At 33.0% G+C, this 14,907-nt stretch overlaps 2 protein-coding genes across 2 annotated transcripts; one reads left to right on the forward strand and one right to left on the reverse strand.

Annotated features, from left to right (window-relative positions):
• Nucleotides 1–373: 373 nt before the first annotated feature.
• LOC18051012 (protein usf) lies at nt 374–3,957 on the reverse strand. Its single transcript, XM_006447527.2, has 5 exons — nt 3,742–3,957; nt 3,153–3,295; nt 2,906–3,035; nt 1,675–1,866; nt 374–964 (listed from the first exon to the last, which is right to left on the reverse strand). The coding sequence occupies exons 1-5, from the start codon at nt 3,901–3,903 to the stop codon at nt 755–757; spliced, it is 837 nt and encodes a 278-aa protein (XP_006447590.1). The 5' UTR covers nt 3,904–3,957; the 3' UTR covers nt 374–754.
• Nucleotides 3,958–4,677: 720 nt separating this feature from the next.
• On the forward strand, nt 4,678–6,281 carry LOC18051013 (putative pentatricopeptide repeat-containing protein At1g10330). The gene has a single exon (XM_006447528.2). It carries the CDS (start codon nt 4,783–4,785, stop codon nt 6,166–6,168), a length of 1,386 nt encoding a protein of 461 aa, XP_006447591.1. The 5' UTR covers nt 4,678–4,782; the 3' UTR covers nt 6,169–6,281.
• The last annotated feature ends 8,626 nt before the right edge of the window (nt 6,282–14,907 follow it).

Raw genomic sequence — 14,907 nt, forward strand, 5'->3', positions numbered from 1 at the left:
TTTTATGGCAGTACTGAATTTATTATTGCGTCTAGTACAACTAAGAGAGTCGGCTCCTCCCACGAGCATTTCCAAAAATGCAGCTAAGGGCCCATCTAAGACCGGTTTCTGCAATTTAGGTCCTTTCCTCACATCGTCAAAGAAAGACAACATCGTTAAAAGTGGAGCTGTCTTTTGATGACCAAATGAGTTAAAACGAGAAAAGCTTCAAGCACGCTAGAATCTGCTTCACGCATTGACAATATTGAAATAATCAAATAGAAGGAGGGCCACACCGACTAATGAAATAATGACTCTCAGTTTCAAATGTTAATTCATTCCTACTTAGTCATCCAAGTAATTTGTTCAGCAGAAGTCATCAAAGCATGCAGAATAGTCTCAATCTCCATCATTTTCCAAATTTCTAGATAAAGTCAGCTAGTTGAGACTCGATACTTGATTGCAAATCATAGGACCACAAGCTATGAATCTTTTGGTCCAGAGAAGAAACCTTCTCTGCCAAAGTTGTTTTAATCCAACCGTGTAGGTCCCCATTAACACAAGTTGTGAAGTTCACCTTTGTGATAATCAATAAGCCTTCAGCAAACATACAATATAGGCAAACTACAAACAGACATATCCCAGTATCGAACCCCTTTGGAAACAAAAGGATACTTGCAGCTGTGTTATATGTAGAGTAGAGGCATACACACGGTTATTTATTTAATGATGGAAGCGAGGTAAACACCATAGATTCATAATACTAGTGAATTACTTAAGCAGATAAGTAGCGGGTCATCCATGATTGGAAGCGAGACCACGCCAGCTCAACTGCGGCTGGATCGTGATCATCCATTCCCATTTCTTTCCTCCTCTTCACTCCATCCGGAGAAATGTTCATGAAAGCATGTGCACTGCCAGGATAAATATGTACCTCATATGGAACACCAGATGCTTTCAGCTTTTCCTCCAATGCTTTGGCAGTCTGAAACTCAGAAAAGAGCCAAAAATTATATATATATTTTTTTAAGAATTCTTTCTTGGTGGCAACAGCCCACTCAAGTCATTCCGCAGTTTCACTACTGTAGCAGCAATTTGAAAAAATAAACACATATTATCTGACATTATATCTGTAGAATGATTAAAAAATTAAAAGAAACAGTTTCATGAAATAACAAAATAAATTATTTAAACATAACAACTTCAAACTTCAATTTTTTCTTTTTTTTTGGGTCTTAAAATATTTGCTGATTCTCTCAAATTTCCCATGATCTCATTACTTCACATCTATTCTTGGAGATGATGATAAACTATTGTAAGGTGTCTGCATGCTTTAAACATAAAGGAAGGTTATCAAATAGGAAAAGAGATACTTATAAACGACAATGCAGATAACTTTTTCATTTAAAGAACAAAACAAATGCATTTTTATAACTTAAAACCTGTTGAATAAAGCCCATTATTGGCAAATGGACAAAGAGAAATATGGGCTGTCATACAAGCTAAATGACAGATAAAAATGCCAAACAAAACAAAAAAATTGGCATTGATTTAAACATATCAGTAATGAACAGCATCTTAGGATGATGCAGGCAGGTCAAATGTTAAGTCCCAACAGGAAAAACACACACAACGGTAATTAATATAACTTAAAAGATTTGAAAGAAATAGCTGTAAAAAAAAAAATTGCCGTACTTTCACATCTGAAAAGCCAACAAAATTGTCAAGCTCCCCAAAATGAGCTTGAACAGGTGCCTTAGCCTGGGTAGGATCGGCGAGCTCAGGTGGGGGAACCCCATAAAATGAAACAACAGCATCAACCTCAGGAACTAAGACAGAACTTGCAATAGCGAGAGCACCTCCCATGCAATATCCAGTCACGCCAACCTATTGAAATTCCATAAGTTATTTATTGAAGCCTGCATGTATGTAGTTTTCAGCTATAAAGCAAGAAATCAGTTAATATGTAGGATAGGATAAAGTTTAGCTCTAAGTTTAACAAGAAGTCGTTTCAATTACCGTTGAAAATATCCAGCCATTCATGTATATAAATTTTAAGATGCCACTCATGAGATAAGGGAGGCCGAGCTGCACAGGATGTGGACTCTGTTTTTGCTGATTTGGGAAACGGGGGTTCTAATTGGCAGGGGTGGCTAGGTGAGCCAAAACAATTTGGGCTACCAACACAATTAATAGACAACCCAAACAAATTGTAAACCCAACAAAGCCCAAGCTATGTAATTTTTTGTTCGTGTTGCTGTGGGTCAGTATTTTGGTGCGGGTTTTGGATTGTCGGTATTTTTGCACACCCCTACAGATAGAGATGCGTCTTTTCTATAATGAGTAGTCCTAAAGTGTATCTCACCACTCTTTAGTATTTATTTATTATGGAGGTTTTCTGATAATGATGGCAGGTATATATCATTTTAACCTTTTGTGGTCAAGTGAAGCACAAATTACTGAAAAATATGGGCCAAAATAAAATGCATCAAATTGAATTTGACCATCTGATTGACTGACACTTACTGACAAAACATAAGCAACATGGTTCAGAAGAACTGGATGTCAGCACAACTGACAGATCTAAATATAAGACCATGAATATAAAACTGCAATTACAGTTATGCATATGATTGTGTGATCAAGTCCTCATAATTTGGTATGTTAAGGGGGAATATTTTGAATCAAACCCAACTTTCAAGGAAGGAGGCGTATGCCTTACATATGCTTTGCATTCTGGAGCACAACATGAGACCTGATGGTGATGTGATATAATCCTAATATTTTACGAATTATGATACATAATACTGATGTCAAGCGCGACAAAACTATATATTCAAACCATAAAGTGGTACAAAAAACTAGAGCAATAATCTAAAGGAATTTTAATGAACATTATCGACTTAGGCAAGCAGACTGTGCAAACCTTCTTGGAACCATTTGCCTTAAGCCAATTAACTGAAGCGTGGATATCCTTGACAGCACCTGGCCAATCAAGACCACTCATCAAGTGCTGTGCTTCAGCAGTATCCAAACCAACCTTTCCCCGATATAAACTGAAACACGAGGCACAACACTTTTAGCACATACAAGCAGCAACTGTTAGATAACCATAATAACAATACAATGATAAGAAAATGAAATGTATACTGGTAATGATCATAGAGTCTTACTCTGGTATAAGTGCCTTGAATCCAGGGTTTAGTTGGGAGATTTTGACAGCATGGTTCTTGATCTCAAAATCAACACCCCACCACTCCTGAACTACAACAATCCCAGGGGCGTCTTCTTTGCCAACCACATATGCATCAAAAGTCTAATCCATAATTACAAGAACAGAAATCATAAGCCCACGTCAACCAACGTCTATTTTTTCCAATGAAACTAATAAAACAACACAATAACGATTATGATTTTTTATGCCTTAAGCTGATTATGGGTATGTTTGGGTAAAATAAGATATGTAAGTTGGTGCTGGGTGGTAAACATTAACTATCAAATAAAATAGTGTTCATCAACACTTTTTTAACTGTTATTACGAACATCAGTTACAATTTACAAACATATATTATATCTGAAATAGTCAAACACAAAAATGATTTCTTTTAATCAAATTCTTACTGCTACGAGTCTACCCAACATGTCTCTTCATAGGATACAGACAATTATGACAAAATCGTAATGACCCATCAAGTAAAAACACCCAAAAAGAAAAAAAAAATTCAGGAAAGAAAATAAAAAAGATCGTGAAATGAAGCTTACAGTATCATCTCTCTGAATCTGGATTTTCTTGAAGGGCGAAGCTGCAGAGTCTGCCATTGATCTGACTGCAAAGCGATAACCGGCGGGAAAGTGAGTCCTTGCGAGAGAGGGCTTAAGAAGCGGAGTTGATCTGCTCAAGATTCTCGAAGCAGCTGCTAGCATTATCTACTCAGTGACTCAGATCCCTTCTGCCCGTATGTAACAATATATGTCAGCGTTGACAAACGGTGACGTGTTATCAATAAGACAAAGCGGTAACAATGAACCGTCAACAGGCCAGAACTCAATTGGGCTCAAACAGGCCGAAATAGAAGCAGGTTTCTGGACTCGCTTGCTTTAACTTAGGAGTTTAACTATTGGCACACCTCTAACATTCTTTTTAAACCCCTTTTCTCTACATATTCTTCTTAATTCTTAAAATAACCCTCATTTGTTGTACTTTCTTAATAAATCCCTGCATCGATACTTTAAAAAAAAAATTGTTAGGCGCTCTCTCTCACCCTTCTTGCATTTCAAACTACTTTCAATCTCTTCTTGATTATAGCATTCATGAATTTATTATTTTTATCTATATTTGTCTTTGTTTTTCCTAGTAGGTAATAACTATACATAAAGACATATGTGCAAATCTTTAAAAAAAAAAAAATTGGCCTAAGTAAACAAACTTCACAAAATTATATTTCCTACAAAAACTTTGTTTATATTTAGATCAAATTCTTATTCTACGACAATTTATTATTTTTTCAAATTTTATAGATTTAATGAGTTTATAATGGAGAAAAAATAAGAAAACATAGGTAGGTTTAATTAGATAAGTTTTATTTTTAATATAATTTAAATATAAAGGATAAATTTGTAAATAAAGAGCAAAAAGAGTTTCATAGGAGATATAAAGGGGTGCCAATAGCGTCACTCTTAACTTGGCTCTATCTCGTCTTTCCTTTCCGTAATCAATTGAGTCGTTAAGTGTTAAGACAGCCAGTTTCGATTTCGACATTGCAGCTTGCAGGCTCCAGACAAGAAGTGACTTGTTTCCGGTATATGCCTCCACATTCCTCCGAATTTCTTCTCCAACTTCTCCAACGCTTTATCAAAAACTCAAGCCAAATCAAACAAATCCATGCCTTCGTAACCACACACACCCCACAAGACTCCGAAAATTACAAACTCACCCTTCTTTACAACACTCTAATCAGAGCCTACCTCAACATTAACCAGCCTCACAAAAGTCTCCTTGTTTTCACTCGCATGCTTTCCTGCCAAGCCCATCCAAACGCCCTCACATTCCCTTCTTTAATCAAAGCCGCCTCTTTTTCACCCTCTTTATCTTCCCTCACTCTCCACTCCCAAGCGATTAAATGCGGCGTTTTAGCTGACTCCTTTGTGGGAACATCATTGGTGAAGCTCTACTCACAAATGGATTATTTGTGCAATGCCCGTTTAGTGTTCGACGAAATTCCCAGTCCTTGCATTGTTGCGTGTAATGCGATGATTGATGGTTATGTGAAAAATGGCGATATGGACTCCGCTATTTTGCTGTTTGAGAACATGTTAAAGAGGGATGTCGTTTCTTGGACTAGTATTATTAATGGGTTTGTAAGAAATGGTTGTTTTGGGGAGGCAATTTGCCTTTTTAAGAATATGATGGGAAATGTAAATTTAGTGAGGCCAACTGAGGCTACGTATGTTAGTGTGCTCTCTTCATGCGCTGGTTTAGTCAATGAAGGGGGTCTTTATTTAGGGAAGCAAGTTCATGGTTATATTTTGAGAAATGAGATTGTTTTGAGTGTTTTCATGGGGACAGCATTGATTGATTTGTATGGAAAGGTGGGTTCTTTAGAAAGAGCAATAAGGGTTTTTAAATCAATGGTGATTAAAGATGTTTGCACCTGGAATGCAATGATTTCTTCACTTGCAAGTAACAGTAGAGAAAAAGAGGCTTTAGTTATGTTTGATGAGATGAAGGAGAAAGGGTTGCGTGCTAATGAGATTACGTTTGTTGCTGTTCTTACAGCTTGTGCCCGTGCGCAACTTGTGGAATTAGGTTTGGAATTGTTTCATTCAATGTTGGGTAAATTTGAGGTTGTACCAATAATGGAGCATTATGGTTGTGTGGTTGATCTTTTAGGAAGAGCGGGGTTATTGAGTGAAGCCAAGGAGTTTATGAGGAGTATGCCCTTTGAACCTGATGCTTCGGTATTAGGGGCTCTTCTAGGTGCTTGTAAGATTCATGGAGCTGTGGATCTGTGCCATGAAGTGGGGAGAAGACTACTTGAATTGCAGCCAAAGCATTGTGGGCGATATGTGGTATTATCAAACATCCATGCTGGATTGGAGAGATGGAATCATGCTACTGATCTAAGGAAAGCAATGGTAGAGGCTGGAATTCGCAAAATTCCAGCGTATAGTTTGATTGAGGCAAGTTGAAGCTTGGTGCTAAAGCGGAATATTGGCAGAGAATGAGATTGTGTCTAACTTTTGCCTGAGAAAAACCATCGTTAGAGAATGAGATTGAGGATCACAGATGACAAAGTTCCAATGTTGACCCTGATTACGTATTATTGTTATATTTAAAAGGAATATTAAATTTTAATTCATTCTTTCTTTCTCTCATTCTCTCATTCCCTTACTTTTATTCTTTAATTCTCTCATCCTTACATATATAATTCATATTTTCTAATTTAATCTCAACTTCTTTTCTCTTTTATTTTTAACATGATGTAATTTTTTTTTTCACTTATCTTATTTATTCTAACTTATATTAGTATTAAATTTATATTTATTATGTTAACTAATTATTGTGTATTTATTTTTAGGGAATATTGAAAATCAATTACATGAAGATGAAGAAAATCAAGAAATTTATATTCATTTGTAACAATTTTCTTTCAAAAAAGGGATATTAAATTTTGTAATTATTTTTGTATTGTTCATCAGTATTAATAATTCTTTTTAAATTAATTAATTATGTTTTTATCATAACGGTTTTAATTGTCATTGTAATTTAATATTAAAAATGATAATATTTTAACAATAGAAATAATAAATAAATGAAAGCTAAAAATACTTTCAACGACAAAATTTAAAAATTCGACGCCAAAGACCTAACGTGACGCTGGTGACAAGAATTTTTTCGTCGCTAAAGTCCTTTTTTGTTGTAGTGATTGATCATGTAAGCAAGAATATATATAAAGATTCATCTTTCTTTCTTTTTTGATAAGAAGGTATACCTCCTCTCATTCATTCAACTCTATAAATAAATACAATTATTGGGTTGGAACGAGCTACTTCATTACAAGTTAGTTCTTGAAGCATTGTGAATTTTGATCTGTGCCAACCTTTTCAAGCTTAATTGAAAATAAGATATAATACAAAAATTATTAGCTACATATCAGATTTAGTTCTTTGCCATATGCAGAAAAAAACTAAAATATCTCTGCTTTCTGTGAGTCTAATGTCCTTTTCATAAGGTGTAAGCCTCCATGGTTTTGAGAATTAAAACATGCGATTGCATTTGTTATCATTACTACATATTATAGATGGGAGAATTAACGAGGTTCGAGGATTAAGGTGAACTAATTAGCCTCTAGCTTTCTAGCTTTTCTACTTCATCATTTTAGTTGTATGATTATATTTTGGGATTATTGGGTAATGCTAATTATGTTTCCTTGATTTGTTGTTCGTGATTCCTTTCATTTTGAAAAAAAAAATTACACTCTTAGCTAATACTTCAAAGTTAAAAACCATACAAGAAATTATTGACTTGCATCAACATTCCTTTCTTACTACATTGCTATTTAATTATCTGATAATTTTTGCTATATTGCCTGCTGTTTACTACCATTATTCACTGATGTTTTATCTTCTGCTTCTTGCTATTTTCTATTACTATTCTATCTACTGTTTTTTGCCACAGTTTGTGTTGCTATTTTTCAGTAGTTTCTTTACACACTTGATTTTCTTTTTCTAGATTAATCTTGAGTGACCATAAACCATTGATATTGAATGGAATGCTGGAATTATTTAATAGAGCAAGAGGTGATAATAGTAGTGAATGGGGAGTGAGGATAAGTGATGATAGTGGTATAGGCGGAGTAATGGGAGGGGAGCTTAACAAAGTAAGTAAATCTAGGTTGAGAGGAATATTGAGAAAGTAATAAAACAACATAAAAATATTAAAACATATAGAATTTAAAAAATTATCATATTGTTAGCTTTGATATTTGAAGCCAAGCAACAAGTTGTGCTTGCTTTTGATGTCAGTTAAGACTTAGGGAAAATGAATATGGAAGATATGTATAAGGGAGGGCCTAAGTTACGTGCACGTAACTTATGTCCCCCTCTCAGCTACAGTACTCGGCCCCACCATGGGTACTGTAGCTGGGAGGGGGATGCAAGTTACGTGCACGTAACTTAGCGCCACCCTATGTATAAAGATGCAATAGGTGTAAAAACTTTTTCTAATAGTAATTTGGGTTGTTATATTGAAAAAAATTAAAAACAAATATAATGTGCAAATGTGGTTAGTTAGTGTCCCACTTTATTGGATAAGAGAAATAGAACATATGTAATGGATTTTAGGGATGTAAAAGGCTTTTTAAAATTGTTGAAGAAAGTACCGTCCATGAAGAATAACCATTTTGGATTCATAAATGAGCATGGATCATCCAATAGAGGTAGAGAACTTGACCATAGGGATCCTGCCATTCCTAATGATAGCACAGTAGACTTTAAGAAAACATATGGCAAGCATATAAAGGCTTCAATTACAATATAGATTACTTGCAATGCATCACTGGTAAATCATATTTATTAAATCATATTTATATTTTATCTATGTATTTAATGATAATTATCAGTACTTATTTATATTCCCTTAATGATAGGTTTTGCAGAAATGAAAGTAACGAGAATCGGCAACTATGTAAGCACAGTTTAATTGTATTGTTTACTCTTCAATTTTTTTTTATATCAACATGTAGTTTGTGTTAGGGTTATAGGGCCCCAGCATACTTCTGTGTGCTTGTAGGTGTAACATCATTTTGTGTAATTTCGCTAAGTGGCAATAAGGTTGCATATGGCGTAATTGCCTGGCTGTTGGCATAATTATATAGCCCTTCATGTACACCCGCCGCAGTATAAGGAAATAAAGTTACGCCTTAGCTATTAACTTAAGCTTTTAGCTTAGTGGTAAGCGCTTGATCCTAATGATCGGTATCAAAGGTTTAACATCCTTCTGTGTTACAATTTGCAGCCCGTTATGTCCACCCTAATGTCCACCCTCATGTTAACCCCACTGCTGTTCCCTCATATCCACCCGCCGCAGTCCGTCATGCCCACCCACCGTAGGTAATGTGTAGGGTTTAGGAGTTTGAGGGTTTAGGGATTTTTAGGGTTTATCTGTCATCCTCTTAAACCATTTTTTCGACGATTACATGGTAAGTGCTTAAATTATTAGTTTTTTAAATCCATATACTATAATGGTTATAATCTAATTACTATATATATCAGCATTTCAGAACAAACCGAAGGAACTGCCATATGCAATAATTTCAAGCGGGTGCCATGGTAGAGGGGGACATGAGAGAGGTCTTAAGGATTTAACCTTAACCGGATTGGTTGAATACTAGAATCGTCACTTCATCTACTACTTCTGTAGTTGCAATGGTTATGTCTATTTATTGGATTTTTTTTTTGGTAAGGGGGTTGTGATGGGGTCTGGGAGGGGAAAATAGAGCTACCAGAAGTTGATTTTGTTACTCAGGCCGTGGATCAGCGGCTTAGAGTCACACTAGATAGACCGCTTATACTGAACAGTAAGAGTCAAAGCATATTGCTTTAATCTCATAACATTGGATACATACCTTGAAGTTTGATCAACGTTCAACTTATCTCTTAGGCCAATGTAACAAATGAACGAAGTGTAATTTCATTTTTTTCTTTCCTTGAAACTTGTATAAATGATTGACAGTGATTATTGGCTAAAACAATAGCAAGGTTCCTAGTTGAACTGAGTTTATATTATATGCCTAAGAATTTACTTCAGTAAAAAAGACTTGGGAGTTCCAGATACAGTAAAGATTCAAAATGATAAAAGGGACTATTAAGTAGTGGTAAGAAAATGATATTTCCTTTGACAAGCTGAAATAGTGATTCTGTAAATAATCTAAAGAGTAAGGTGAAAACTGAACATCTGTGAAAATTTATAACACCAGAAGCTTGTAAAGAAAAAACATAATGTTGTTGATAATAATTAGGAGCTAATTTTTAATTAGTAGCAACAATCTGGGATTTTGCAAATTGAATTTTTATCTTCACACGTATTGGTAGCTCATGGAGAACTTATCATGATTAGTTGGCTTAGAATGCCTCAAATCGGGCAGATCAAGTACTAGAAAAGACATTCAGATGTCCAAGTTAGTGTTTGCTTAAGGTTGAGAAAAGAAGAAGAAGAAAATGAGATTTTCTTATAAGAGTGAATAATATTCTCAAAGGTTAAAGACCTTTTTTTTTTCTTACAAATGAGTCCCTTCTTTTAGAGATGAGCCTCTATTTATAAAAATAGGTGGTATAGAGTTAGGATTAAGAACAAAACTTTAATTTTGAGGACACGTGTAATCATTTCAGATCAATACATGTATATATATAGGGGTGGGCATAAACCCACAACTCATGGGTTAACATGGGTCTACCCAAACCCAAACCAAATAAAATGGTCTAGGTTGATGGTTTACCTATGAGGCATAGATAAATTCTCAAAACTCAAGGTGACATGTTAGTGGAAAATAAATTAAACAAAATAAAAAAAATCAATTCCAATGTATCTAATAAAAAAGAAATCACAGTTTGGGAACAAGAAAACCTAACTCAAATCCAAAACCATGATGCAAAAATTCCCAAATATTATTTGTTCGTTCGTTGTCCTCAATTGAAATTGCAGAATCTTGTAGCCCCCTATTTGATTAAATCCTTTCCATTGATTTAAGGAGATTTTGTTGCAAAAACTTCAAAATTTTCTCTTTTTTTTTGTTGCTGTTGTGGTGGCCATGTAATACGTCAACTTTAGAATAGACTAATGGTTCAATTTTTGAGATGCTCTTGTATTTGTTTTCAATGGGTAGAACTTAATTTTTAAGAATAAATTTGTTTATTTGATAGTTTAAGTGATTTGCTTAATGGGTATGCTTGGACTTAGTGAATTTAATTACTTGGAGTTGTTTGCATGGTGATTTAATTGGAAGATTTGTTCCTTTTAGATTTCAGTTTTTGTGATTTGTGAATATGGGATATTGGGATTTGTTTTTTTATTTATTTTATTTCTTTCGTATTTTTTTATTATGCTATTCTTTGCTAAAGTTATTTTTATAACTTTTAAGGTTTGGTTCCTAAATACCCTTTTTCCTTTCAGAATTCAAGGTGTATTAATTATATGAAAATGCTAATGATGATTGTGTCCAAATTTGTTTCATGTGTAGTGGAGTCAGGACGGACTTACTTGGTACTCTGGCATAAGCTACCATGCTTTGATATTATTGGATTTAATTAACTGAAGCTTATAAGATATAATATTGTGTGATTAATTGTTCTTGTATTAGTGAAATTAACTTTTTGCTTTGAATTGGTAAAATTTTTTTTATTGAATTGACTCAAAGTTACATAATTTTTTTTCAATGAATTTTAGATGGATGAGAACTCAAGTTGTCATGATACTAATTCCTTGGACACTTTCCCAACTACTCAAAGCAAGAGAAAAAGCCATCAAAGAGATATGAAATATGAGACCATTTCACCAAATACATTCTAGGTAATATATGCAAGTGTAATTATTATGGTAATGATCATACTGGTAAGAATAAACATGAGACTAAAATTGGGACTAGTACATTACGGAGTCATTTGTTGCATTGTCTTGATTATTTGAGCACATTTGAGGATGAAAATCAAACAACTTCATATATGAATCTAAGTCTCATGTCTTTGATAGAGAAGCATGTAGAAAAGCCCTTACAAGGTTAATTATTATTGATGAATTACCCTTTAGTTTTGTGGAGAAAGAGGGCTTTCAACAATATAGTAAGCAATTGGAACCAAACTTTGATCTACCATCTAGAAAAACCCTTACTAGAGATGTGTACAAATTTTTTTCGGGATGAAAAGCAAAAGTTGAGAAACTTTTTTGTTTCAATAAGCAAAGGGTTTGTATAACCATATATGCATGGACTTATATACAAAATTATTACTATATGATTATTACAGCCCACTTTAATTGATAGTGAATGAAGATTGCAAAAGAGAATTTTAAATTTTTGCACAGTACCTAACCATAAAAGGGAGACAATTAGAAAGATAATTGAGTCTTGTTTACTTGAGTGGGGTATAAAAAGAGTATTTACCATTATTGTTAATAATTCTAGTTCAAATGAGTTGGCTATCAATTATGTCAAAAAGAAATTGAAGAATTGGAGTGAGAATGACCTTGTGCTAGATGGTAACTTTTTACATATGAGATGTTGTGCGCATATTTTGAATTTAATTGTAAATAAAGGGTTGAAAAACTTGCACGTGTCAGCTTTTAGAATTTGTAATGATGTTTAATATGTAAAGTCCTCCCCTGCAAGGCTAAAAAAAAAATTAAAATATGTGTGGAGCATGAAAGAATTGAAGATAGTGGCCTAGTGGTTCAAGATGTGTCCACTAGGTGGAATTCCACTTACTTAATGTTGGAGAGTGCTTTAAAATTTCAAAAGGCTTTTGAGAGAATGAAGAGTGATGATCGACATTATGTTTCATATTTCAAGGAAGATGGAGGACCTCTTAATAATGATGATTGGGAAAATGATAATGTTTTTGTGTTGTTTTTATATTCATTTTATGATATAACTTTGAAATTTAGTGGTTCAATGTACATGACTTCAAACTTATATTTTTATGAAATGTGCTCAATTCATTCCAACTTGACATCACTAATTGAAAGTGATGATGATCCTATCTTATCTAAAATGGCAACAAGTATGACAAATAAATATGACAAATATTGGGGGTCAATTGATAGCTTGAATAATTTATTGTTCATTTAAGTTATTCTTGATCCACGTTATAAGTTAAAATATGTGAATTTTGGTTTGAAGACATTTTTGTTATTAATGAGGTTGAGAAGAAGTCTGAAGAGGTGAAAAATCTTTTAGTACGTCTTTATAATTACTAAAAAGATCTTGACACTAATATTGGTAGTTGTAGATCATCTAGTGGTGTTGTAAGTCGTCAATTGTTGATAGTAGGAAATTTCATAAAAATGTGGGGTTTTATGAACTTTCAAGTGTTGCAAAGTTCAAACAAAGAGTAGGAATAGATGATTGTGTTGAGATGAAAAATGAGTGGAGAGGTACTTGTTGGAATCACGTGAACATGTTGATGATGACGACTTTGAGATTTTGGTAGGATAAAACTGAATTCAATAAAATATCGAGTTTTTCCACACATTGCAAATGATGTGTTTGCAATTGCAATATCTACGGTAGCTTCAGAATCTGCATTTAGTATTGGATGACGCATCATTGATTCATTTCATAGTTTTTTAAGTCCAAAGATAGTTGAAGCTTTGATATACTCACAAAATTGGTTACGTAACACTTTTGTCCCAGTACAATGATGAACCAACAATAGAAAAGCTTGAGTTTTATGAAGCCATGACGTTAGGTAACTATTTATCATAACAAGTAAAAATATTTATGTATTTGTTTATCACTATTCTTTTTTTATTAATTTATTTTTTAAATGTATAATTTGGATCAAGTGTAACAACAGAGGCGATGGCTTTGAATTGATGTTATTCTTACGATTTTAGTATGAATCATGTTCTTTTGTAAATTTACTCATATTTATAACTATTCAATATCATTTTTTTAAATTTATTTTTTGGTGAAGTACCAAACTCAACTGATCATGAAATCTCTTGATTAAAGTAGTAAAGTACTGCGTACTTGAGTTGGGATATTTTATTTTGTTTTGATTTGTATGAACATTGTTAGAATGGGTGTTGTAATATGGTTAATACTATTAGCTTTTTATTTTCTTTCTTCTAATTTATTTGTTGATGTCATGTTTGTGGAAATTTAGTATTAGAGTTTACATTCTCATATATTGAGAAATAATGATTTTTCGTGCTTAAACTTTATTTTAATTTTTTAGTATTATTTAATTTAAGGATGAAGTTATTGTAAAATCTATTATTTATAATTTTTTATGCACTATATTTTTTTTATATTTTAATATTAATTTAATAATTACTAAGAAATAATTATTATTAAAATTTGATATAATTAAATTTATCAAAATAAAAAATATTTTAATCATAAAATTCAAACCAAACTCAAATGAATTGATTTCGATTAAGTTATAAATATTTGAATTGGTTTAGGTTGGGCTTAAACTTTTATAAGTTAGTTTAGATTGACTTAAAACTCAAACCAACCAACCTATGCCCACCCATATGTATATGTATTTATACGAAGGAATTTCATGCATTATTTTGTGGGTGTCCTGTTCCTCTTCCCATGGTTCCTTACTTATTCTGGATGTCATCGTATTGGGAATTATCTTTCCTGAGTTAATGCTCCTGATCATGGTTTCCTTACTTTAATCATTTCGGATGTAATCTTATCCGGAATAATATTTCCTTAGTTAATTAAGAGGGACACGTGAAAAGATGTGATTTCTTAAGAAATTAGGTACCCACACAAATCAACCAAGACAGTGGACATCACATCAACCGTTCCCAGTTGAGGTCTCGTGAGTGGTTTCAGCCATCATGTCAATGCAGTGGTACAGAGCTGGCGTTATCGAAATCTTTTTGCTTCGCTGACGCCAGAAGTGATGCATGTGATTTTGGTGTATTATAATATTATTTATATTAAAATAATATTAAATTTATATTTAAAAAAAAATTATAAGAAATTGGAGTGCGGCTAATTCGTCAACTGACGCATTAATTAATCCCGACTCATTTTTATTTTATTTATTTTTTTTTGAACTTTTGCTTTTAACTTTTGCTTTTTATTTTATTATTATTATAATACTAAAATAATAAATAAATATAATTTTTAATTTAATATAATATTTTTAATTTATTTGTTTTTATATTATAATTATTAATATAAATTAATAAAT

The sequence above is a fragment of the Citrus clementina genome, unplaced genomic scaffold (genome assembly GCF_000493195.1).
Source record: "Citrus clementina cultivar Clemenules unplaced genomic scaffold, Citrus_clementina_v1.0 scaffold_2, whole genome shotgun sequence".
Classification (NCBI taxonomy): Eukaryota; Viridiplantae; Streptophyta; class Magnoliopsida; order Sapindales; family Rutaceae; genus Citrus; species Citrus x clementina.

What these genes read in the sequence shown, in the direction of transcription:
- LOC18051012 (XM_006447527.2), bottom strand. Translation starts at nt 3,903, where the DNA reads ATGCTAGCAGCTGCTTCGAGAATCTTGAGCAGATCAACTCCGCTTCTT. An exon ending in AGATTCAGAGAGATGATACT is followed by an intron (nt 3,296 to 3,741) that starts GTAAGCTTCATT and finishes ATTATGGATTAG; the next exon opens with ACTTTTGATGCATATGTGGT. An exon ending in TTCAAGGCACTTATACCAGA is followed by an intron (nt 3,036 to 3,152) that starts GTAAGACTCTAT and finishes CTCGTGTTTCAG; the next exon opens with TTTATATCGGGGAAAGGTTG.
- LOC18051013 (XM_006447528.2), top strand. Translation starts at nt 4,783, where the DNA reads ATGCCTCCACATTCCTCCGAATTTCTTCTCCAACTTCTCCAACGCTTT.